This window comes from Pristiophorus japonicus, chromosome 14 (assembly GCF_044704955.1).
Source record: "Pristiophorus japonicus isolate sPriJap1 chromosome 14, sPriJap1.hap1, whole genome shotgun sequence".
Classification (NCBI taxonomy): Eukaryota; Metazoa; Chordata; class Chondrichthyes; family Pristiophoridae; genus Pristiophorus; species Pristiophorus japonicus.
The window spans coordinates 168566278-168591556 of NC_091990.1; the positions used below are offsets into that span (position 1 = coordinate 168566278).

The 25279-nt window shown below is 46.4% G+C and overlaps 1 protein-coding gene across 1 annotated transcript in view; it reads right to left on the bottom strand.

Moving 5' to 3' along the window:
• LOC139280227 (glycogen [starch] synthase, muscle-like) overlaps positions 1-25279 on the bottom strand; it is a 145223-nt gene that overhangs the window by 34337 nt on the left and 85607 nt on the right. The window contains exons 8-10 of the mRNA XM_070899841.1: positions 12033-12139; positions 3183-3242; positions 1200-1278 (exon numbers count right to left, since the gene is read on the bottom strand). Of these exons, the coding sequence (XP_070755942.1) occupies positions 1200-1278; positions 3183-3242; positions 12033-12139 (246 nt within the window). The remainder of the gene's footprint in view (positions 1-1199; positions 1279-3182; positions 3243-12032; positions 12140-25279) is intronic.

Here is a 25279-nt window from a genome sequence, read left to right on the forward strand (position 1 = left end):
TGTGGACAATGTGGTCTGCCCAGTGGAGCTGATCGAGTGTGGTCAGTGCTTCAATGCTGGGGATGTTGGCCTGGTCGAGGACACCTGGGAGTCCCTGGTGAAAGACCCGCCCTAAGTGGAGGAAGTGCATCCGGGAGGGCGCTGAGCACCTCGAGTCTCATCGCCGAGAGCATGCAGAAATCGAGCGCAGGCAGCGGAAAGAGCGTGCGGCAAACCAGTCCCACCCACCCTTTCCCTCAACGACTATCTGTCCCACCTGTGACAGGGACTGTGGTTCCCGTATTGGACTGTTCAGTCACTTGAGAACTCATTTTTAGAGTGGAAGCAAATCTTCCTCGATTCCGAGGGACTGCCTATGATGATGATGCTGCTGTCCACCTGATATCAGTGGGAAGCCCCAGCCATTTTCAGGTTTGGCCAACATTCGCGTCGGGCTGGCCAGCTGTTGCCTGCTCGTTGAGTGTTGATTAGCAGCTCGCCAAACCCGGGGGAGGCGGGAAATCTGGAGGCTCCATAGTGGGGCGGAGCCGAGGGACATCGTAAAGGAGACGGAGGCACCTGGGAGCTGCACTTCTACTTCTCCCAGCCCCACAGAAAGATTAAGAGTGGCCACTTCTGAGCATCTCCCAGTGGCTCCTTCAAGAACCGTAGGCTGCTCACGGTCGAGTGCTAATGGTTGCAGCATGGGTGACACACACTCTGTCCACTGGCACTGAGGATTGTAAATGGACATTACAACTGGTGCAAGATTCCAACTTGCATAGAGAAGTCGGATTTTTTGGGCAGGAGCACTGGTACCCAATTGTAGACTTGAAAATCTCCGGCAGCCAAATTTTTAAAATCAATTTTTAACTGCCGAGCACCCCATTTTCTCGAGTAAACAGGGCAGGGAACCAGCAGAGAATCGTCCAATCAGAGTCTTCCCCTACTTACCCCAGGAGGACCGAGTCCAATTGTGGCAGTCCTACTGCTCCCCCGTGTTTCTAACTCTACATTTCTCACTCCATTTCTGAAATCTCTATTTCCCAACTTTAATAATGGTTTGTAGCTTTGTTTTAAATTTATCTCATTTTTTTTCTGCGCTTTTTTTTTTTACTTGTTGCAATTTTTAAAATATTAGGTAAAGCCTGAAGAATGGCGACTAGGGGAGAAATCTGAGTATTCACTCTCTTCCCGAGTTTCTCTGCTAACGAGCTTACCTGAGTAGCATATATGGCTCTCTTCATCATAGTGAAGTCCTCGCGATCCAGAATTGAGTTTATATCGGGCATCTCACCTCTGAAACCAAATTAACATTGCTTGAACAGGCTAACCCATATGATACTCCAAATTAACATTAGTTGAACAGACTAACCCATACAATACAAATTAACATTAGTTGAACAGGCTAACCCATACAGTACTCCAAATTAACATTGCTTGAACAGACTAACCCATATGATACTCCAAATTAACATTAGTTGAACAGACTAACCCATACATACAAATTAACATTAGTTGAACAGGCTAACCCATACAGTACTCCAAATTACAAATTCAATTTTTCCCCACAGACAATCCTGCATTTTTTTCCTAAGTTTATATTGGGGGGGGGGTGAATTTATCTGCTTATCAAGGGGAAGGCCATTAGGGCAGGGGAACAGATCACTTTTCCTATTTGTAATCCACGGTCAGTACTCCAGGTCAAACATAGCATGGTCTAGAAGCCCCCAACGTGTCTTAATCCAAACCACAGAGGAACATTCCTTTTCCATCATGGTTAATTTTACCATGGCCTACACCAACTATCTTTTGGGTGAAGTTGCAAATGTTTTGCTCACCCCATTGTATCCTTACATTTATCCCATCAGGATTCAAGTCCAGGCTCCAGAATTAACAGGGCGTTGATCCACTGTGCCACCATTCCCGAACAATCCTCCTTTCTAATCTCCGTCCTCGATCTCCTACATGGTTCCAATGAAGCTCAACGCAAGCTTGAGGAACAGCACCTCATCTTTCGATTAGGCATTTTACAGTCTTCTGGACTCGACATCAAGTTCAACAATTTTAGACCAGAACCTCTGCCCACATTTTGCTCTGATGTATTTTCTCTCTTTGTTGCCCATGGCAGCCGATAATTATCCTGCCATTCACACCCTATAAAAACGAATCTTTTTCTAACTTCTACTATTACCATCTCAAGTCAGCCCATCATCACTTTTATCTCTCTAATCTCTCCTGTCTTCCACCCTATCACAGACCTTCCTTTTTGTTTTTTCTTCCCCTCCCCCTTTCGATGCTTCTTAAGAATCTGTTCATTTCGAACATTCGCCAGTTCTGATGAAGGGTCATCGACTCGAAACGTTAACTCTGTTTTTCTCTCCACAGATGCTGCCTGACCCGCTGAGATTTCCAGCATTTCCTGTTTTTATTTCAGATTCCAGCTTTTATAATCCTACTTTCTAGTTGGCTCAATAGCATCTTTTCACATTGGTTTTGAATTACCATATGAGACACACTACACCAACCATATTGTAACACAAAAAACAAACACGTTTATAATAATACTGGCATTTATATTTTACTTCGTCTCAAAGCACTTAATAAACTACTTTTTTGGATGCTGATGTTTTGTAGGAAAATTCAGACAGCATTCTGTATTAGCAACATTCCCCAAACAATAATGAGATCAATGCTCAATTAATTTGTCTTGGTATTATTGTGCTCGGAAGGAATATTGGTCAGGACGTGCTCTGCTCTGAATAGTGCCTTGGGATCTTTGACATACACCTGAACAGCTCAGTCATGATCTTATTAAATGGCGGAGCAGGCTCGAGGGGCCAGGTGGCCTACTCCTGCTCCTACTTCTTATGTAAGAGGGAATAATATTTCTCACCAACAGACAGCATCTCCAATAAAGCAGCACTTCCTCAGTACTGCACTGGAATGCCAGCCTACAGTTTGGGCTCAAACCTTAAATGTACAATCCTCCAACTCAGAGATAAGACAGTTAGCAACTGGGCTGAAGTGACACAGCTTTATCAATACTCTGAACATCCGGGGGAGAAATGTGGGACACCAAAAAGAAAATTTAAAACAAGAAATGAATAGAAAATTGCCCAATTTGCTTGAACAAAATTCTACTGCACAGCATTTGTTATCCTCAATGATGATGCTTACACTGTACACACTGAGGTACTTACTCTAAGAGTGACTCGTACAGCTTTTTGCCAAACTTTTCTTTGATCACATTGGCAGTGTCCCTGAAACAAAACACACAAGATTTCAGATAATTAGGATCTCTCTGTCCGCAGCTCAGCTGAACCCGGAGATAAAGGACAATGACCAGCCTGCTGGTATCAGGTTGCATCAGGTGATGATCAATAAAAAGAAATACAATAAGCTTTAATTAATAAAGTGGTATAAAACATTAATTTGCCAATGACACAATTCCCATTTTTCTGTGACTCAGATTTCCAACTCCACAGTTACTACACAGATTGATGAAGGCTAGCAGAAGTGAATTACTGGTTACGAATTTTTAAACATATACCAGCACCAATAATCTTTCTATATATTAGATTTTGTACATGGGCCATATATTTCATCAAAAACTCATTATAAGTACCTGCAGTACCTATTACACCTGTTTGTGGAGTTGTACTAAGTATATTTAAATGTTAAGTGTCACATTATGTGACACTCAATAGTTGCTAATTTATAGTGAGAGTATATCATCCTGTGATTGCACAATCTGGCCCCTGGATTACCACAGGTTGCTCAAAATGCTTTCTGAATTTGTTTTCAATTCAACATTTTTTCTCAGTAACTGAAATTTCTAATGTCCAAATTAAGGGTTTAATAATTTTTTTAAAAAATCACACATTTAACAATAACATGATTAAGTTTTATCCATTGAACTGTCTTGCATCTTCCAATGCTTTTATTAAAGTTCTCACTTGAAGGACTTATCCCCTCTTAAATGCCTGGACTAAGATTTCATATTTTTGTCCGTAGCTGTGACTCAGTGAGCTGAAATTGCATTATATAGTCTGAGCAAACTTAGTATACTTAATTTCCCCAGAGCATTCGTACTGTTAATCAGCTGTAGTGCTGTGATCATTTTCTTTAGCTTCTAGACATTTCTGCCCAGTATCTTTTCTTTTATTAATTTTGGAGAATAAAAAAATCAAAGTAAATTGCAAAAGCTTCACAGGAGTTATATTGCTATTGATTGAGGTGAATGGCAGTAGAGCAAGGGGGAAGGAAAGATTAGGAGTGGAAGATGCCTGTGCGTGAGTTCTTTTAACGTGGAGTGGTCGTTGCATACCGGCCACCACACGGGCTTAGCTGAGCAAGGTCTTGGTCCAGTGGCAAGGGGGTCCAAGACGACTGGAGACCAGGCACTGCTGTATGGGCCTAGTTGCCTACGGCGAGATGTTGGCCGCCGGCTCGGCGCTGGGTAGCGCCCTTGATGGTAGTTGGTCCGAGGCTTGGTTGGGGGCAGGCATTGGGAGGGTCGGTGGCCCACTGGGGTTCAGAGTGGAAGGTCAGGAGGGTCACAGATACAGGAGTGGGGGCTACTTTTTGTGGAGGGCAGAAGTCAAGAGTGTTGAGAGAGATGGCTCGAATTGGAACAACTGGTTTTAATTTCCTTTTCTATGGCCCTGAACTTGGTGGGAGCGTTGGCCCGCCTGTTTCTCGGTGGTCCCCGGGCGGAACGCAAGTTTTTGCCGCCCGCTGCCACTGGGGCCAGTCGGGCGTGAGTTCAGTCGCGGTTCTGTCGGCAGCAGCGGGAGCAGCAGGCAGCGGGAGCCAGCGGGTGTGAGCAGCAGCGGACCATTCTGCGCGATTCTCCCTGCCGCCCAATTTACAGCCAGCTCAGAGCACCTTTTTCCCAGCGCTCGTTCTGGCGGGCGGGAGTACGATATTAGAGGATCCTACACCACCAAAATCACATTTTTGGAGCCTCCGTCATGGGTGGGCGGCAGGAAGTTGCGCCGGCGGTATTTCCCTGAAGAAAGTCCTGCCGCACGAGACCTGGGCGGTAAGATGGGCGGTACGTGAGGAATCTCGGCAAAAACAGTTTTTTCGGGCACTACCTCGGTGGGTGGTATTGGGAGGCTCATTGACCACTGACCCAGCCGGATGTCTATATACATTTGGAGCACTCCAATGTCTTTATCATCACTTAAGCAAATACTTATTTAAAAAAGATTCATCTGTTTTTAATTTATTTTTCACTCATTTAAATTTATGCTCTCGGATCCTTGAAGTAATCAATAATCTCTCCGACATTATAAGACATGGAGTAAAGTGGAAGAAATGGAGTTAAATTAGAAAAAACTATACTGGGGCTAAGTTTCCCCTTTCCTGCATCGGCTGTTTTCAGTGGTTCCGGATCGAATGGGGTTGGGGAATCAGCTCCCCATTGGTGACACCACTGCTTCTCGAACTGACAGAGCATGCGGAGTTATGGGTGCATATCTTCAACGGCCACTGTGCCAATGAAGGAATTACATCATCCATCATGTTTTCCTTCACTAACACCTTCACAATGCTGGGCCTTAGGAACACTACTGTGTTGCAGGGTCGGTCCAGTGTTGCTAAAAAGGTACAAGTGTTTTGTAAAAATGTTAAATGGGCCACAATCAGAGTTCAGTCAATTGTACAGCAAGTCACTGCACTCAGCCAGCTAGCAAAACTTACCATTTTAACAAATTTCAAAGACTTCGTCAACTGCTCCAAAGATATCTGGCCATCATCATCATCATAGGCAGTCCCTCGGAATCGAGGAAAACTTGCTTCCACTCTAAGGGCCCCAAGTTTCCACACGATAAAAAACGGGCACCCCTCCGAGCTGGGCGCCCGTTTTTCGCGACTAAAACGGCGCCTAAAAAAAACCTCACGATTCTGGAGCGCCCTGCAGCTCCTTGTCTGCCTGGCGCGGCGCCCAGGGGGGCGGAGCCTACACTCACGCCGATTTTGTAAGTGGGAGGGGGCGGGTACTATTTAAATTAGTTTTTTTCCTGCCGGCAACGCTGCGCATGCGCGTTGGAGCGTTCGCGCATGCTCAGTGTGAAAAAAAACATTGGCACTCGGCCATTTTTGTAGTTCTTTGTAGCTGTTTAATTTTTGAACATTTTTTTAGTAAAAGCACATTGCCATCAAGAACGGGCGCCTCCTCCCCTCCCCCGCGGGAAAGAACGGGCGCCTCCTCTCCCCTCCCCCCCCCCCCCGCGGGAAGAGCGGGCGCCTCCTCCCCCCCCCGCGGGAAGAACGGGCGCCTCAGGCTGACTGCAGCATTCTCCGTGCCTGAAGCACTTTCACACAGGTAGGAAGATGGTTTATTTAACCTTTTCTTTGCTTATAAATGTTTATTCAGGTTGGATTTATTTGTATAATATTTGTAGAAGTATAAATAAGGATTGATTGTAGAATTTAATGACTTCCCTTCCCCCCCCACCTCCCCCGCACCTCGTTCTGGACGCCTAATTTGTAACCTGCGCCTGATTTTTTAATGTGTAGAACAGGTGTTTTCAGTTCTACAAAAATCTTCACTTGCTCCATTCTAACTTAGTTTGGAGTACGTTTTCACTGTGGAAACTTTGAAATCAGGCGTCAGTGGCCGGACACACCCCCTTTTGAAGAAAAAATTCTGTTCCAAAGTAGAACTGTTCTACCTGACTAGAACCGCAGAAAAAAAAATGTGGAGAATTGCGATTTCTAAGATAGTCCGTTCTCCACCAGTTGCTCCTAAAAATCAGGCGCAAATCATGTGGAAACTTGGGCCCTATAAATGAGTCCTGTAATGTATGTACATAGGTCTGCCCGCCAATAGGGGGCACTACCGTCGGAGGTCCTAGGGTCATAGGTACACTCGTGCTGGGCCCGAGTAGAGCGCTTGCTTTGCGAGTCTCGTGTCTGGCAATGCGAACAATGCGGAGCTGATCAAGTGTGGTCAGTGCTTCAATGCTGGAGATGTTGGCCTGGTCGAGGGCGCCAACATTGGTGTGTCTGGCCTCCCAGGGCATTTGTTGGATCTTGCGGAGTGGTTGAGTGAGCAATGGTGCAGCAGAGGGAATGGAGAAACGAGGAGTATCCTGGTGTTAAGAGAAGATGGTGACTAAGGTCATTGGAATGGGACCACGGAGAGGTTTGAAAGTGAAAAAGAATTTTGAAGTCAACTTGCTGGGGTAGAGACCATAGGGAGAGCTTTCAAAAGAGCAGCAATGATGGGACTCTGGGACGTAATGGAGGTTAGCAGAGGAGTTGCAGCATTTTGATGAATTGAAGTATATGCTCGTTGAGGCAGGGAGTGTTGGATATCGAGCCCTGAAATGAGAAAGGCATGAGTTTCAGTAACACTCGGACAGGTAGGGATGGAGGCAGGCAGAGCTGGGAGAAAGCAGTCTTGGTAACAGTGGATGTGGGAGAATGAAGGTGAACTTGGGGGGCAACATTAAGGCTGTGGTAGCAGCCAGGGAGCTTGATGAAGTTGAGGCCAGAGGCACATGGTGGGTAAAACTACTCAGACAGACTAATGTGGATTCACTCACTTCACTACAAAAAAAAAGGCCGCTGAAGGATGAAATTACAGGATAGATTCACCAAACTTGTACCGCTGGGCAGCCCACATTGTCCGCATGCCAGACACGAGACTCCAAAAGCAAGCGCTCTACTCGGAACTCCTTCACGGCAAACAAGCCAAAGGTGGGCAGAGGAAACGTTACAGGGACACCCTCAAAGCCTCCCTGATAAAGTGCAACATCCCCACCGACACTTGGGAGTCCCTGGCCAAAGACCGCCCTAAGTGGAGGAAGTGCATCCAGGAGAGCACTGACCACCTCGAGTCTCATCGCCGAGAGCATGCAGAAAGCAAGCGCAGGCAGCGGAAGGAGCGTGCGGCAAACCTGTCCCATGCTCCCTTTCCCTCAACGACTGTCTGTCCCACCTGTGAAAGGGACTGTGGTTTCGTATTGGACTGTTCAGCCACCTAAGGACTCATTTTTAGAATGGAAGCAAGTCTTCCTCGATTCCGAGGGACGGCCTATGATGATGACCATTGACTCTCCCAACTGTAAGTTGTAGAGCAGGACTTCCTGCTGGAAGCACAGGATCACACAATTTGCTCTTGCATTTCAACTCCAAGTTGTTTTCTACTATAAGATTTGTCAGTCCCAAATTACTGGGCCAAAAATCGCAGTCTCTACGGTCGTGTACGATGTGTGCACACACCTGGAGAGGCCTTGCAAGCGCTGGTTCTCGGCACGCAATGCGCATGCGCAGAAATCCGGCACTTTCAAACTGTCAAATTGTCTTTTGACAGTTCCAACGCATCCCGGAGAAGGCCTTCGCGGGTGGAGATTTGAGCTATTTGCCCAACTCTTGCCCAGCAAATGTTCTTCAAACTCTTACACCTGGTCAAAGCAGTCATAAGGCCTGTTTTCACTAGCGTAAGAGTTTTAAAAGATAGAAAAATAAAATGTTATCAATAGTTTTTATATTAAAAACCCTGTCCATTAAGGCAAGTCTATTTTTGCCTCTATTAAAACATATTCAAAAAAATACATTTTTGTCTAAAATATTTAATTAAGTCCAATTTTAATTAATTTTAAATATGTGAAATGTTTCTCTTAGTTATTTAAAATGTGTGTGTGTGTTTTGGAGGTATCCCCATTCTTAGAAACAGTGATCCCCGTACAAAAGGAACTCTCTGTCACTGTCAATGGGGATATGCCATTTTCATTGGTTGGTCCGGCCCATGTGATCCCAGGCTGCACACATGCTCCTGGAATACGTGGGCCCCTACATAAGAACATAAGAAATAGGAGCAGGAGTAGGCCATACGGCCCCTTGAGCCTGCTCCGCCATTTAATAAGATCATGGCTGATCCGATCATGGACTCAGCTCCACTTCCCCGCCCGCTCCCCATAACCCCTTATCCCCTTATCAGTTAAGGAACTGTTTATTTCTGTCTTAAATTTATTCAATCTCCCGGCTTCCACAGCTCTCTGAGGCAGCGAATTCCACAGATTTACAACCCTCAGAAGAAATTCCGCCTCATCTCAGTTTTAAATGGGCGGCCCCTTATTCTAAGATTATGCCCCCTAGTTCTAGTCTCCCCCACCAGTGGAAACATCCTCTCTGCATCCACCCTGTCAAGCCCCCTAATAATCTTATACGTTTCGATAAGATCATCTCTCATTCTTCTGAATTCCAATGAGTAGAGGCCCAACCTACTCAACCTTTCCTCATAAGTCAACCCCCTCATCCCCGGAATCAACCTGGTGAACCTTCTCTGAACTGCCTCCAATGCAAGCTGACTGCACATGTAGGCCTCGTGGCGCAAGTGTTCGTTCCACCAGGTACTTTTGGAAAAATAAATTTGTTCGGAGGCATCCGCCCGCAAGAAGCTTCTGACCGCAATTTCTGGGTCACTTTATATCATCATACGGGCATATTCCCCTGTACATTGTTAAGGGGCAACTCAGGGTATAAAGAGTTAATCCACTTACATAAATATTATTTTAGCTAGTTTAAAAGATCTTTATTCAACAATAAGGAGTCTGGCCACTTGTGATGGTTACATCCTGGCTATAGACTCAAGCCAACCTAGTTAAGAAATAATGAGCACAGACTAGGAGAGCGGACGACATAACTCAAGATAAGTCAAGGACAGCGACCACCTGTCCTTGTGTGAATGGGCTCAGCTGCTAAACACGTGGCTCGGGTCCGATGGGCGCCCCTGGTCTCATTGCTATACCAATTAATGTTTTGCACATAGACCATCTGCTTTTGCACACGAGACTATTATACTCACAGCACTTCTCGGAAGATGACCATGTTTGGGAGGGGGGGCTGTCTATGTACACTATAAAGAGAATGCCTAAACTATATGTACTTTGATTCGGTGGTGCCAGACAGCCATACCTCTCCCCTGCTAGCTTGTAATACAAGGATTGAACAAACTTGATCAACTCTCGCATGGTATTTTGAACCATAACAATCATCAATATGATTTCTTCACTCAAATTTATTAGAATTGGATTGTGGTGTTGTTGCACGATTTGATTTCCTGATAAAGACAGCATTTGTTTTATCAGCTTGGCTCCATCGGTACCACTCTTATCTCCAAGTCAGAAGAATGTAGGTTTCAGCTATAACATGAACACAACATCTTGGCTGGCCCTTCAATGATACATTGTTGGAGGTCGTGTCTCTTGGATGGGAGGTTAAACTGTTCATCTCATGGTACTACACGGCAAGTGAGCCCAAGGTGGGGAGAGGAAACGTTTCAAGGACACTCTCAAAGCCTCCTTGATAAAAATGCAACACCCCCACCCACACCTGGGAGTCCCTGGCCGAAGACCGCCCTAAGTGGAGGAAGTGCATCCGGAAGGGCGCTGAGCATCTCGAGTCTCGTCGTCGAGAGCATGCAGAAACCAAGCGCAGGCAGCGGAAAGAGCATGCGGCAAATCTGTCCCATCCTCCCTTTCCCTCAACGACTATCTGTCCCACCTGTGACAGGGAGTGTGGCTCTCGTATCGGACTGTTGAGTCACCTGAGGACTCATTTTTAGAGTGGAAGCAAGTCTTCCTCGATTCCGAGGGACTGCCATGATGATTGGTAGCACCTTATCTCCAAGTCAGAAGAATGTGGGTTTAAGCTAGGATAGGTCCGAGGGCTTCCTCCTAGGACTGCTCCTGGGCACGGCCAAGGGTGCCATCAGCCGGTCCAGGCAGCGGGCGGTCGAGGGGGTCGTTCAGCCCGACTGCCTGCCTCTCTTCCGCTCTTACATCCGCGCCAGGGTGTCCTTGGAGATGGAGCACGCGGTGTCCACCGGTACGCTCGCGGCCTTCCGCGAGAGGTGGGCGCCGGAGGGACTGGAGTGCATCATCACCCCCCGGCAACCAAATTTTAATTTGATTTTATGTTTTAAAGTTTAATTTGTTTTAATTGCCGGGTTTTAGTGTCCCCCTCTCCTTTTCTGTGGTTGCAACGCGGGAAGAGGAAATAAAAACAGAAAATGCTGGAAATATTCAGCAGGTCAGGCAGCATCTGTGGAGAAAGAGTCAACGTTTCAGGCCGATGACCTTTTGTCATTTCATAAGAACATAAGAAACAGGAGCAAGAGTAGGCCGTACGGCCCCTCGAGCCTGCTCTGCCATTCAATAAGATCATGGCTGATCTGATCATGGACTCAGCTCCACTTCCCTGTCCGCTCCCCATAACCCGTTAATCCCCTTATCGTTTAAGACAGTCTATTTCTGTCTTAAATTTATTCAATGTCCCAGCTTCCACAGCTCATCTGATGAAGGGTCATTGACCTGAAATGTTAACTCTGTTTACCTCTCCACAGATGCAGCCAGACCTGCGGAGGATTTCCAGCATTTTCTTTTTTAATTTCAGATTTCCAGCATCCGCGGTATTTTTCTTTTAGAGTGATTAGCGGCATGAACATTTTTGAAGCCTTCTGCGAGTGCGCGCGGTATCACGGAGCCAGGCACAGGCTCCCGATTCCCTTCTGCCCACGCGCGCTGTTTACCGAGGCCACGCATGCGGACATCTCAAAGCGCTTTACAGCCAATTAAGTATTTTTTGAACTGTAATCATTGTTGTAATGTGGAAAATGCGGCAACCAATTTGCACACAGCAAGTTCTCCCAAACAGCAATGTGATAATGGCCAGATAAACTGTTTTTTATTATGTTGATTGAGGGATAAATATTGGCCTGCTCTTCCCCTGCTCTTCGTTGAAAGAGTGTCATGGGATCTTTTACGTCCACCCGAGAGGGCAGACAGGGCCTCAGTTTAATGACTCATCTGAAAGACGGCACCTCCGACAGTGCAGCACTTCCTCAGCACTGCATTGGAGTTTCAGTCTAGATTTTTGTGCTCAAATCCCTGGAGTGGGACTTGAACCAACAACCTTCTGACTCAGAGGCGAGAGTGCTGCCCACTGAGCCACAGCTGACACTGGACAGTTGGGCAATTTTTACAAGAATCTTCAGATTTTTCCTTGGGACTACCTTCAATAGTTACTCTTCTTACCAAAGCTGTTTCCGTACTGCCTGTCCCTTGAGAGTTTCTACGTTGAAGTTATTGGTCTTCGCAGGCATGATGAAAAACGCAACCACAGTCACTTCACTTCGGTTTGCCTGTTTCAGAGCAGAGATTAGAAACATTAAATGAGGCCTTGTTCACTGAATTAACTGCTCTAAAGATGACACGTACAACATTGGTGACTGAGAGTTTTAACCTTTAAACTGCTGACAAGCCCTGGAGATTTATTGTTCACTGTTGCACAATGTCCTTCTCCTCAGTAAGCAGCCACGGTGAGGGGCACGTGGAGGAGGGCAAGGCTACGAAGTGAAGAATGACCAGGGTACTGCAGGGCTGACAGCGTCTGTGGAGTTATACTGCCACAGCAGTCAGCCTTCAGAAAAAATTTAAGTAGCAGTAGAATGCAATTTTTGGCAACAAATGAGGAAATAAACACTGGAGCCTTGATGAACTATGTTCATGAGCTGTGTTTAATTTTTTAGTTTGCAGCCTGGACATAACATAAGAACATAAGAAATAGGAGCAGGAGTAGGTCATATGGCCCCTCGAGCCTGCTTCACCATTCAATAAGATCATGGCTGATCTGATCATGGACTCAGCTCCACTTCCCCGCCCGCTCCCCATAACCCCTTATTCGCCTTATCGTTCAAGGACCATACAGGATCATTCTTATATCAACTTAATGGATGTTCCTCAGGCAAGTGTTGGGGCAACATGGGTCCCTATAACCATAGAAAACTACAACACAGAAGGAGGCCATTCGGCCCATCGTGTCAGTCAGAAAGCGTTACACAGCCTAATCCCACCCAGTACTTGTTAAATGTGATGAAGGTTTCTGCCTCTACTATCCTTTCAGTCAGTGAGTTACAGACTCCCACCACCCTCTGGGTGAAAAGATTTTTCCTTATCTCCCCTCTAATCCTTCCACCAACTACTTTAAATTTATGCCCCCTCTATTGACCTCTCTGCTAAGGTCCTTCCTATCCACTCTATCTAGGCCCCTCATAATTTTATACACCTCAATCAGGTCTCCCCTCAGCCTCCTCTGTTCCAAGAAAACAACCCCAGCCTATCCAATCTTTCCTCACAGCTAAAATTTTCCAGTCCAGGCAACATTCTCGTAAATCTGTTCTGCACCCTTTCTAGTGTAATCACATCCTTCCTGTAATGTGGTGACCAGAATTCCATGCAGTACTCTAGCTGTGGCCTAACCAGTGTTTTATACTGTTCTAGCATAACCTCCCTACTCGTATTCTATGCCTTGGCTAATAAAGGAAAGCTTTCCGTATGCCTTTTTAACTACCTTATCGACTTGTCCTGCTACCTATTAAAGATCTGTGGACACACACTCCAAGGTCCCTGTTCCTCCACATCTCTCCGTATCCTCCCATTTATTGCCCCTCCCCAAATGCATTATCTCACACTTTTCTGGGTTGAATTCCATTTGCCACTTTTCTGCCCAACTGACCAGTTCATCGATATCTTCCTGCAGTCTAAAGTTTTCTTCCTCACTGTCAACCACACGGCCAATTTTTGTATCATCTGCAAATGTCTCTACCATGCCCCCTACATTTAAGTCTGAATCATTAATATATACGACAAAAAGTAGGGGACCGAGTACTGAGCCCTGTGGAACCCCACTGGAGACAGCCTTCCAGTCACAAAAACTCCCCTCAACCATTATCCTTTGCTTCCTGCCACTGAGCCAATTTTGGATCCAATTTGCCATCTCCCTGGATCCAATGGGCTTTTACTTTTTTGATCAGCCTGCCACGTGGGACCTGGTCAAAAGCCTTGCTAAAATCCATGTAAACTACATCAAACACACTGCCCTCATCGCCCCTCCTTGTTACCTCCTCAAAGAACTCAATCAAGTTAGTCAGACACGACCTTCCTTTAACAAATCCATGCTGACTATCCTTGATTAATCTGTGTCTTTCTAAATGAAGGTTTATACTGTCCCCCAGAATTGATTCCAATAATTTTCCCACCACCGAGGTTAAACTAACTGGCCTGTAATTGCTCGGTTTAATCCTTCCTCCCTTTTTAAACAATGGTACAACGTTAGCAGTTCTCCTCTTGCTCTTTATGTAATTATAAAACATCTTGGCGTGTTCTTTGATTCTACGTGCCAGTATTTTTTCATGCCCTCTCTTTGCTTTCCTAATTTTCTTCTTAATTTCACCCCGACACTTCCTATACTCTTCCAGGCTTTCTGCAGTACTGAGCTCTCGATAACTGATATCGGTTCTTTTTTTGCACTATCTTACTCTGCATGCACCTTGTCATCCAGGGGGCTCTGAATTTGACATTTCTACCCTTTTTCTTTGTGGAAAAATGTTGACCCTGAACTCCATGTACCTCCCTCTTGAATGTCTCCCACTGCTCTGGCACAGATTTAACTTCAAGTAACCGTTTCCTGTCAACTTTTGCTAAATCACTTCTAAACCGTGTAAAATTGGCCTTCCACCAATTTAGAATCTTTACTCCTGTTCTATCTTTATCCTTATCCATAATTATGGTAAAACTAACTGAATTATGATCACTATCACAAAAATGCTCTCCCACTGATACTCTTTTCACCTGTCCAGTTCATTCCCTAACTCTAAATGCAGAACTGCCCCCTCTTGTTGGACTTGCTATGTATTGGCTAAAAATGGTCTCCAGCATGCAATTTAGGAGTTCTGTGCCCTCTATAACTTTCACACTAATTCTATCCCAGTTAATATTAGGGCCCTATTGTTTTTGCACCTGGCAGAAATTTGGCCACACATTTGCTCTTCAATCTCCCTCCAACTGTTTGGGGGTCTATAGTACACTCCCAGTGTGATCACCCCTTTTTTGTTCTTTCGTTATACCCACTTGACCTCATTGATGATCCTTCTAACATATCATCCCTCCTCACAGCTGTAATTTTTTAAAAACCGATACTGCCACCACCACTCCTTTTTTAATCCCCTCTCTATCGCGTCTGAAAACCCTGTAACCAGGAATGTTGAGCTGTCATTCCTGCCTTTCTTTCAGCCATGTCTCAGCAATGGCTATAATCATACTCCCATGTGTCTATCTGTGCCCTTAGCTCATCTGCCTTATTTCCTAGACTCCTTTGATAATTTGCCACATAAAATGTTACTGCACAAGATAAGAACTCACGGGGTTGGGGATAATATATTAGCATGGATAGAGGATTGACTAACTAACAGAAAACAAAGAGCCGGAATAAATTCGTCATTTTCAGGTTGGCAGACTGTAACTAGTGGGGTGCCGCAGGGATCAGTGCTGGGGCCTCAACTATTTACAATACATATTAATGACTTGGATGAAGGGACCGAGTGTAATGTAGACAAATTTGCTGATGATACAAAGATAGGTGGGAAAGCAAGTTGTGAGGAGGACACAAAGAATCTGCAAAGGGATATAGACAGGCTAAGTGAGTGGGCAAACATTTGGCAGATGGAGTATAATGTGGGAAAATGTGAGTTTATCCACTTTGGTAGCAAAAATAATAAAGCAACTTAATATTTAAATGGGGAGAGATTACAAAATTCTGCGGCACAGAAGGATCTGGGGGTCCTTGTACACGAAACACAAAAAGCTAGCATGCAGGTACAACAAATAATCAGGAAGGCAAATGGAATGTTGGCCTTTATTGCAAGGAGGATGGAGTATAAAAGTAGGGAAGTCCTGCTACAGCTGTACAGCGTATTGGTGAGGCCACACCTAGAGTACCGTGTACAGTTTTGGTCTCCTTATTTAAAGGAGGCATATACTTGCATTGGAGGCAGATCAGAGAAGGTTCACGAGGTTGATTCCTGAGATGAAGGGGTTGTCTTATGAAGAAAGGTTGAGCAAGTTGGGCCTATACTCATTGGAGTTTAGAAGAATTAGAGGTGATCTTATTGAAACGTATAAGATTCTGAGGGGCTTTGACAGGGTAGATGCTGAGAGGATGTTTCCCCTCATGGGGGAATCTAGAACTAGGGGGCATAGTTTCAGAATAAGGGGTCGCCCATTTAAAACGGAGATGAGGAGGAATTGCTTCGCTCAGAGGGTGGGGAATCTGTGGAATTCTCTGCCCCAGAGAGCTGTGGAGGCTAGGTCATTGACTACATTAAAGATGGAAATAGACAGATTTTTGAGCGATAAAGGAATAAATGGTTATGGGGAGCGGACAGGGAAGTGGAGCTGAGTCCATGATTGGATCAGCCATGATCTTATTGAATGGCGGAGCAGGCTCGAGGGGCCGAATGGCCTACTCCTGCTCCTATTTCTTATGTCCTTATATTAAAGTATATACCACTTAGCATTGCAAAACTGCCTTGTCTATTTTGTAGCCTTTGTTTCCTCTGCCTTCCAAATGTGTTTACCAATTTTCCGCCTTCCATTTCCAGCTTTTCTTCTCTCCCTTCTGAATCTACTCTCTGGTTCCCATCCCCCTGCCAAGCTAGTTTAATCCCTCCCCAGTAGCACTAGCAACCATCCCGTGGGGATATTGATCCCGGCTCTGTTGAGGTGCAACTCATCCTGCTTGTACAGGTCCCACCTCCCCCAGAAACGGTCCCAATGCCTGAGAAATCTAAAGCCCTCCCTCCTGCACCATCTCTCCAGCCACGCAATCATCTGCTCTGTCCTCCTATTTCTGTACTCACCAGCACGTGGCCCGGGAGTAATCCAGAGATTACTACCTTTGAGGCCCAGCTCTTTAATCTCTTTCCTAGCTCCCTAAAATCTGCCTGCAGGACCTCATCCCTCTTTCTACCTATGTCATATGGACCACGACCTCTGGCTGTTCACCACCCCCCCCCCCCCCCCTCAGGATGTCCTGCAGCGGTCTGGGATATCCTTAACCCTGGTACCAGGGAGGCAACATACCATCCTGGAGTCATGTCATTCATTCATTGGCGGTCGCTTGAAACGAGTTCACAGGTGTTTCAATGAAGGACCTAATATTCCAGATCCCGAACTACATCTTGAAGGGTGGAAGATGCCTGTGCGTGGATTTTTTTAACGTGTGGTGGCCATTGCACTCCAGCCACCACACGGGCTTGACAGAGCTAGGTCTTGGTCCAGTGACAAGGGTTAACCAGGACGACTGGAGACCTGATCTGCTGCATGGACCTAGTGCGCACACATATCGCTGTGTGGGCTGGCCCGTGCTGCCCCTGGGCCCTCGCCTCTTCTGGACCCCGAACTCTCGCCTGGGCCCCGAACACATCGCTCGACAATCTCTTGCCGCTCCTTCACCCCGACCTCGCTGCTCCTGCTGTACCTGCCCGCACTGCAGTCAGCCATCGCCCTCCTGCAGCAGCACGCGCTGCGCTCCCTCTGTATGCCGCAGAAACGCCTGTCCGTTCCCCTAATTAACGAATCCCCTACCATTATTGCACTACCGCTCTTCTTCCTCCTCCCCTGCATAGCCGGGCCACCCGTGGTGCCGTAGACTTGGCTCTGGCTGCACTCCCCAGAGGAACCATCGCCCTCACCAGTATCCAGAACTGAAAAACAGTTAGCAAGCCAAATGCACTCAGGGGACTCCTGCACTACCTGCCTGGTCCTCCTTGTCTGTCTGGCGGTCACCCATTCCCTGTCTGCCTGCACACTCTTTAGCTGTGGGGAGACCACCTCCAGAAACGTACTATCCACGAAGTTCTCAGCCTCGCGGATGCACCGCAGTGACTCCAGCTGGAGCTTGAGCTGCTGAAGCTGGCACACTTCCCACACATGGTCATCCAATCGTCTAGGGCTTCCCACATGGCACAGGATGTACATTCCATGGGAATCAGCTACCCTGGCCGTGTCCCTCTTTAATCAGGCAAAGAAGCAGAAAATAATCAAAAAAGCTAATGGAATGATGGCCTTTATATCTAGGGGACTCGAATACAAGGTGGTGGAAGTTATGCGGCAGCTGCACAAAGCCCTGGTTAGACTGCACCTGGAGTGTTGTGTTCAGTTCTGGGCACGGCACCACACCATAGGAAGGAAATGTTGGCCTCGGAGGAAGTGTAGAATGATACCTGGACTCCAAGGTTAAATTATGAAGAGAGATTAACAAACTAGGGTTGTATTCCCTGGAATTTAGAAGGTTAAGGGGTGATTTGATCGGTGTTCAAGATATTAAGGGCTACTAATAGGGTAGAGAGAAACTATTTCTGCTGGTTGGGGAGTCTGGAAATAGGGGACAAGGCCTAAAAGTTAGAGCCAGGCCTTTCAGGAGTGAAATCGGGAAACACTTCTACACACAAAGTTTGGAAAACTCTTCCACAAATGGTAATTGATGCTAGGTCAATCGTTAATTTTAAATCAGAGATTGATAATACCTTTGGTTAACAAAAATCTAAGGGATATGGGCCAAAGGCGGGCAGAGGGAGCTAAGCGCAGATCAGCTATGATCTCATTGAATGGTAGAACAGGCTCCAGGGGCTGTATGGCCTCCTGCTGTTCCTATGTTCCTAAATCAGTCAGGGTTTCTGCCCCCGATCACTATTCAGTAACACCTGCTGGAAAATGTATAAATGTTGGGTAAGGACAAGATTTGCCTATTCCTCAAGTGCCTATTCCTAGATTTTACATATGCCGTAGTTTCAAAGCCATTTGAACTAAACAGCGATTGGAAAATCTAGGCTCACCCATGAATAATGGCCACTTGGGTGAGGCATTGCAGCGCATGCTGGGACCTCATCCAAGCAAGAGTCAATGGCCGACTTGGGCTTGAACCAGGCACGGAGTGGTCATCATCATAGGCAGTCCCTCGGAATCGAGGAAGACTTGCTTCCACTCTAAAAATGAGTCCTTAGGTGGCTGAACAGTCCGACACAAGAACCACAGTCCCTGTCACAGGTGGGACAGATAATCATTGAAGGAAAGGGTGAATGGGACTGGTTTGCCGCACGCTCTTTCTGCTGCCTGCGCTTGGTTTCTGCATGCTCTCGGCGACAAGACTCGAGGTGCTCAGCGCCCTCCCGGATGCACTTCCTCCACTTAGGGCGGTCTTTGGCCAGGGACTCCCAGGTGTCGGGAGGGATGTTGTACTTTATCAGGGAGGCTTTGAGGGTGTCCTTGTAATGTTTTCGCTGCCCACCTTTGGCTCGTTTGCCGTGAAGGAGTTCTGAGTAGAGCGCTTGCTTTGGGAGTCTCGTGTCGGGCATGTGAACAATGTGGCCTGCCCAGCCGAGCTGATCAAATGTGGTCAGTGCTTCGATGCTGGGGATGTTGGTCTGGTCGAGGACGCTAACGTTGGTGCATCTGTCCTCCCAAGGGATTTGCAAGATCTTGCGGAGACATGGTTGGTGATATTTGTGTGGAACACAAGGCCGAAGCTGGCAGTCCAAGGCTCACTCCAAATCTGAACTGGGCCTCAGCGCCTGAAAACAGTTTGCATTGGGACACCCGCCTCAGGTCTGCAGTTTGGGGGCTTTACAAAGCTGGCTCGAATACCGAGCTGGCCCGTAGGTAGGACCTGGGTAACACAGGGGAATTTGAAGTGGCCCGCAGTATTGCCGTGGAGCCTGGAGGGACAGTCCTTCTCCTCTGTGCTCCGCATCAAGGTAACTAAAAATACACATTCATCATTTTGTCAGCTGTTTCCAGCAGTCCCTTTAAGCCGCATTGGACCCAGGGAAACAGAGTCCAGCCTGCTCCGCACAGTTTCTGACAAATTTGGAAGCCGGATCCTAAAATAGGCATTTAGGCTTTAACTGTAGCTCCTTAACAGCTGTTCCAGATGGCAATCGGGTCCCCAAGCACCAGAAATCGAGCACCCGTGAAGTCTGACACTCGGTCTGCTTCAGCACAGTTAGGATGAGAGCTCGTCCACCAGTGTGCTCTTTCTTGTCTGCAACATTCCAATTGCTCCTGCCCACCCGTGCTGTGTGAATCACCCAGTGCAGGCCCCTCTAACTCACTCATCATCATAGGCAGTCCCTCGAATCGAGGAAGACTTGCTTCCACTCTTAGAATGAGTCCTTAGGTGGGTGCACAGTCCAATACGAGAACCACAATCCTGTTACAGGTGGGACAGATAGTCATTGAGGGAAAGGGTGGGTGGGACTGGTTTGCCGCACACTCTTTCCGCTGCCTGCGCTTGGTTTCTGCATGCTCTCGGCGACAAGACTAGAGGTGCTCAGCGCCCTCCCGGATGCACTTGCTCCTCTTCGGGCAGCCTTTGGCCAGGGACTCCCAGGTGTCAGTGGGGATGTTGCTAGTGCTGTTGGGGAGGGGTTAAACTAATATGGCAGGGGGATGGGAACCGATGCAGGGAGACAGAGGGAAGTAGAATGGGGGCAGAAGCAAAAGATAGAAAGAAGAAAAGTAAAAGTGGAGGGCAGAGAAACCCAAGGCAAAAAGCAAAAAGGGCCACATTACAGCAAAATCCTAAAGGGGCAAAGGGTGTTAAAAAGACAAGCCTGAAGATTCTGTGCCTCAATACGAGGAGTATTTGGAATAAGGTGGACGAATTAACTGCGCAGATAGCAGTTAACGGGTGTGATGTAATAGGCATCACGGAGACATGGCTCCAGGGTGACCAAGGCTGGGAACTCAACAGCCAGGGGTATTCAGCATTTAGGAAGGATAGGCAGAGAGGAAAAGGAGGTGGGGTGGCATTGCTGGTTAAAGAGGAAATTAACGCAATAGTAAGGAAGGACATTAGCTTGGATGAAGTGGAATCGGAATGGGTGGAGCTGCGGAATACCAAAGGGCAGAAAACACCAGTGGGAGTTGTGTACAGACCACCAAACAGTAGTAATGAGGATGGGGACAGCATCAAACATGAAATTATGGGATGCGTGCAATAAAGGTACAGCAGTTATCATGGGCGACTTTAATCTACATATTGATTGGGCTAACCAAACTGGTAGCAATGCGGTGGAGGAGGATTTCCTGGAGTGTGTTAGGAATGGTTTTCTAGACCAATATGTCGAGGAACCAACTAGAGGGCTGGCCATCCTAGACTGGGTGATGTGTAATGAGAAAGGACTAATTAACAATCTTGTTGTGCGAGGCCCCTTGGGGAAGAGTGACCATAATATGGTAGAATTCTTTATTAAGATGGAGAGTGACACAGTTAATTCAGAGACTAGGGTCCTGAACTTAAGGAAAGGTAACTTCGATGGTATGAGACGTGAATTGGCTAGAATAAACTGGCGAGTGATACTTAAAGGGTTAACGGTGGATAGGCAATGGGAAATATTTAAAGATCACATGGATGAACTTCAACAATTGTACATCCCTGTCTGGAGTAAAAATAAAACGGGGAAGGTGGCTCAACCGTGGCTAACAAGAGAAATTAAGGATAGTGTTAAATCCAAGGAAGAGGCATATAAGTTGGCCAGAAAAAGCAGCAAACTTGAGGACTGGGAGAATTTTGTAATACAACAGAGGAGGACAAAGGATTTAATTAGGAGGGGGAAAATAGAGTATGAGAGGAAGCTTGCTGGGAACATAAAAACTGACTGCAAAAGCTTCTATAGATATGTGAAGAGAAAAAGATTAGTGAAAACAAACATAGGTCCCTTGCAGTCAGATTCAGGTGAATTTATAATGGGGAACAAAGAAATGGCGGACCAGTTAAACAAATACTTTGGTTCTGTTTTCACGAAGGAAGACACAAATAACCTCCCGGAAATACTAGGGGACCGAGGGACTAGTAAGAAGGAGGAACTGAATTATATCCTTATAAAACGGGAAATTATGTTCGGGAAATTGATGGGATTGAAGGCCAATAAATCCCCGGGGCCTGATAGTCTGCATCCCAGAGTACTTAAGGAAGTGGCCATAGAAATTGTGGATGCATTGGTGATCATTTTCCAACAGTCTATCGACTCTGGATCAGTTCCTATGGATTGGAGTGTAGCTAATGTAAAACCACTGTTTAAAAAAGGAGGGAGAGAGAAAACGGGTAATTATAGACCGGTTAGCCTGACATCAGTAGTGGGGAAAATGTTGGAATCAATTATTAAAGATGAAATAGCAGCGCATTTGGAAAGCAGTGACAGGAACGGTCCAAGTCAACATGGATTTATGAAAGGGAAATCATGCTTGACGAATCTTCTGGAATTTTTTGAAGATGTAACTAGTAGAGTGGACAAGGGAGAACCAGTGGATGTGGTGTATTTGGACTTTCAAAAAGCTTTTGACAAGGTCCCACACAAGAGATTGGTGTGCAAAATCAAAGCACATGGTATTGGGGGTAATGTACTGACGTGGATAGAGAACTGGTTGGCAGACAGGAAGCAGAGAGTCGGGATAAACGGGTCCTTTTCAGAATGGCAGGCAGTGACTGGTGGAGTGCCGCAGGGCTCAGTACTGGGACCCCAACTCTTTACAATATACATTAATGATTTGGATGAAGAAGTTGAGTGTAATATCTCCAAGTTTGCAGATGACACTAAACTGGATGGCGGTGTGAGCTGTGAGGAGGATGCTAAAAGGCTGCAGGGTAACTTGGACAGGTTAGGTGAGTGGGCAAATGCATGGCAGATGCAGGATAATGTGGATAAATGTGAGGTTATCCACTTTGGGGGCAAAAACACGAAGGCAGAGTATTATCTGAATGGCGGCAGATTAGGAAAGAGGGAGGTGCGACCAGACCTGGGTGTCGTGGTTCATCAGTCATTGAAAATTGGCATGCAGGTACAGCAGGCAGTGAAGGCGGCAAATTAAATGTTACATAAGAATTAGGAACAGGAGTAGGTCATCTAGCCCCTCGAGCCTGCTCTGCCATTCAACAAGATCATGGCTGATCTGGCCGTGGACTCAGCTCCACTTACCCGCCCGCTCCCAGTAACCCTTAATTCCCTTATTGGTTAAAAATCTATCTATCTGTGATTTGAATATTCAATGAGCTAGCCTCAACTGCTTCCTTGGGCAGAGAATTCCACAGATTCACAACCCTCTGGGAGAAGAAATTCCTTCTCAACTCGGTTTTAAATTGGCTCCCCTGTATTTTGAGGCTGTGCCCCCTAGTTCTAGTCTCCCTGACCAGTGGAAACAACCTCTCTGCCTCTATCTTGTCTATCCCTTTCATTATTTTAAATGTTTCTGTAAGATCAGTCCTGTTGGCCTTCATAGCTGGGAGATTTGACTATAGGAGCAGGGAGGTCTTACTGTAGTTGTACAGGGCCTTGGTGAGGCCTCACCTGAAATATTGTGTTCAGTTCTGGTCTCCTAATCTGAGGAAGGATGTTCTTGCTATTGAGTGAGTGCAACGAAGGTTCACCAGACTGATTCCCGGGATGGCGGGACTGACATATGAGGAGAGACTGGATCAACTGGACCTTTATACACTGGAGTTTAGAAGGATGAGAGGGGATCTCATAGAAACTTACAAGATTCTGACGGGACTGGACAGGCTAGATGCGGGAAGAATGTTCCCGATGTTGGGGAAGTCCAGAACCAGGGAACACAATCCTTGGATAAGAGGTAGGCCGTTTAGGACTGAGATGAGGAGAAACTTCTTCACTCAGAGTTGTTAACTTGTGGAATTCCCTACTGCAGAGAATTGTTGATGCCAGTTCATTGGATATTTCTGGAGAGAAAGCAGGAAAGAGGTACTGAGGGAATGATCAGCCATGATCTTACTGAATGGTGGTGCAGGCTCAAAGGGCCAACTCCTGCACCTATTTTCTATGTTTCTATGTTTATCAGGAAGGCTTTGAGGGTGGCCCTGTAACGTTTCCTCTGCCCACCTTTGGCTCGTTTGCTGTGAAGGAGTTCCGAGTAGAGCGCTTGCTTTCTGAGTCTCGTGTCTAGTGGACAATGTGGCCTGCCCAACGGAGCTGGTCGAGTGTGGTCAGTGCCTCAATGCTGGGGATGTTGGCCTGGTCGAGGACGTTAACATTGGTGGGAGCAATATCCACGCTAGTGAAGGGTGAGAGCAAGTGATGGGTGCACCTTTGGGTGGGGGTTCTCCCCCTCTATCCAAGCTCCTCGGAATGTAACTACTGCAGAACTAATATAGACAGCAGGATATTATGGGGTGACCTGACAGAGGTCATTATCAAGGGATGGAACTGTGTCGATAAAACCAGATTGTTTCCAGTGGTTGAGTGGACAAAGATACAAGATTAAATGTGAGATCTAGGACAGAGAACAGGAGGAACATTTTGACACAGAAAGTCGCGAGACTGTGCAATTCACTTTTGGAGTTAGTTAGTGCAACGGAGACCATGTCAACATTTAAGAATAGGTTATGTCGGTGGGTTGAAGGAAAGGGAAATTAAAGAGATATGCATTTACCAAACCAGTCATTAGGAATTTTTCCAAATAAACATGACTGCAAACTTATCACACCCAAATTAAAAGACCAGTTTCCTGTCCTCGCAGCTAAACTTCCACTCGAGGCTTTGAAGCTCGGCTCTTAATTAAGATTGGAATACCATTATTAAAAATATGTACTTTCAAGTTCCCCCAACAGCTCAGCGAGTTGAGACACTGCCTGTGGTGTGGGATTGAGCTGTAAACACCAGGAAGGGGTCAGCTGATCTATCGGGCCTTGGGCTGGGAAGGAGGAAAGACAAACTAGCCAGGGTTCCCAGTCTGTCCAATGAACCCCTGCTGGACAGTGCCTTTGTGAGGAAAACAATAAGGGGGGGCGGGGTGGGGGGTGCTGAACAGGAGGAGGCAGAATCATTACGAGGTGGGGGAGAGGCTGAATGCAGGTATGCTTTGAGCCAGGACATTGCGTTTGTGGTGAATTTTAGACCTATTCCATACCCGTTGCATAACTGAAGCTGCTTTTGCTATTGACAGGAAGTCGAAACCACCTGTGTACAGAGTTTCAAAACGGAGTTAATCACAACTTAAGATCACTGAAGCTTGCTGTGAGCAAATGTCAATTTTCCATCGGTATCTGATCCACGCTGCCCCCTCAACCCCACCACCCATCCCCGCCATCCACTAACTCTCAAACAAGGTCGTGGACAGTGTTAGCAAACGGATGGACATAGCAGCTGTTGCCGTATCAGTCACAGCAGAGGCTCATTCTGGAGTTCTGTATGAGTCACTAGGCTATGGGAAGAGTACAACTGAGACACTATCAGTTTCAGGAATCTAAGTTATGATCCAGGGCTATGGAGGTTAAGCCTGTTCTTGTTGGTAAAAAATAAGGCTTTATGGTAACCTCATTGAAATTTTGGAAGTTATGAAGCAGACTGATTATTCTTAGTGACAAAATGTTCAAAAACTGCAGGACATCATTTAAAAGAATTCACACAAAAAAATAGAGTAGGAGGTATATA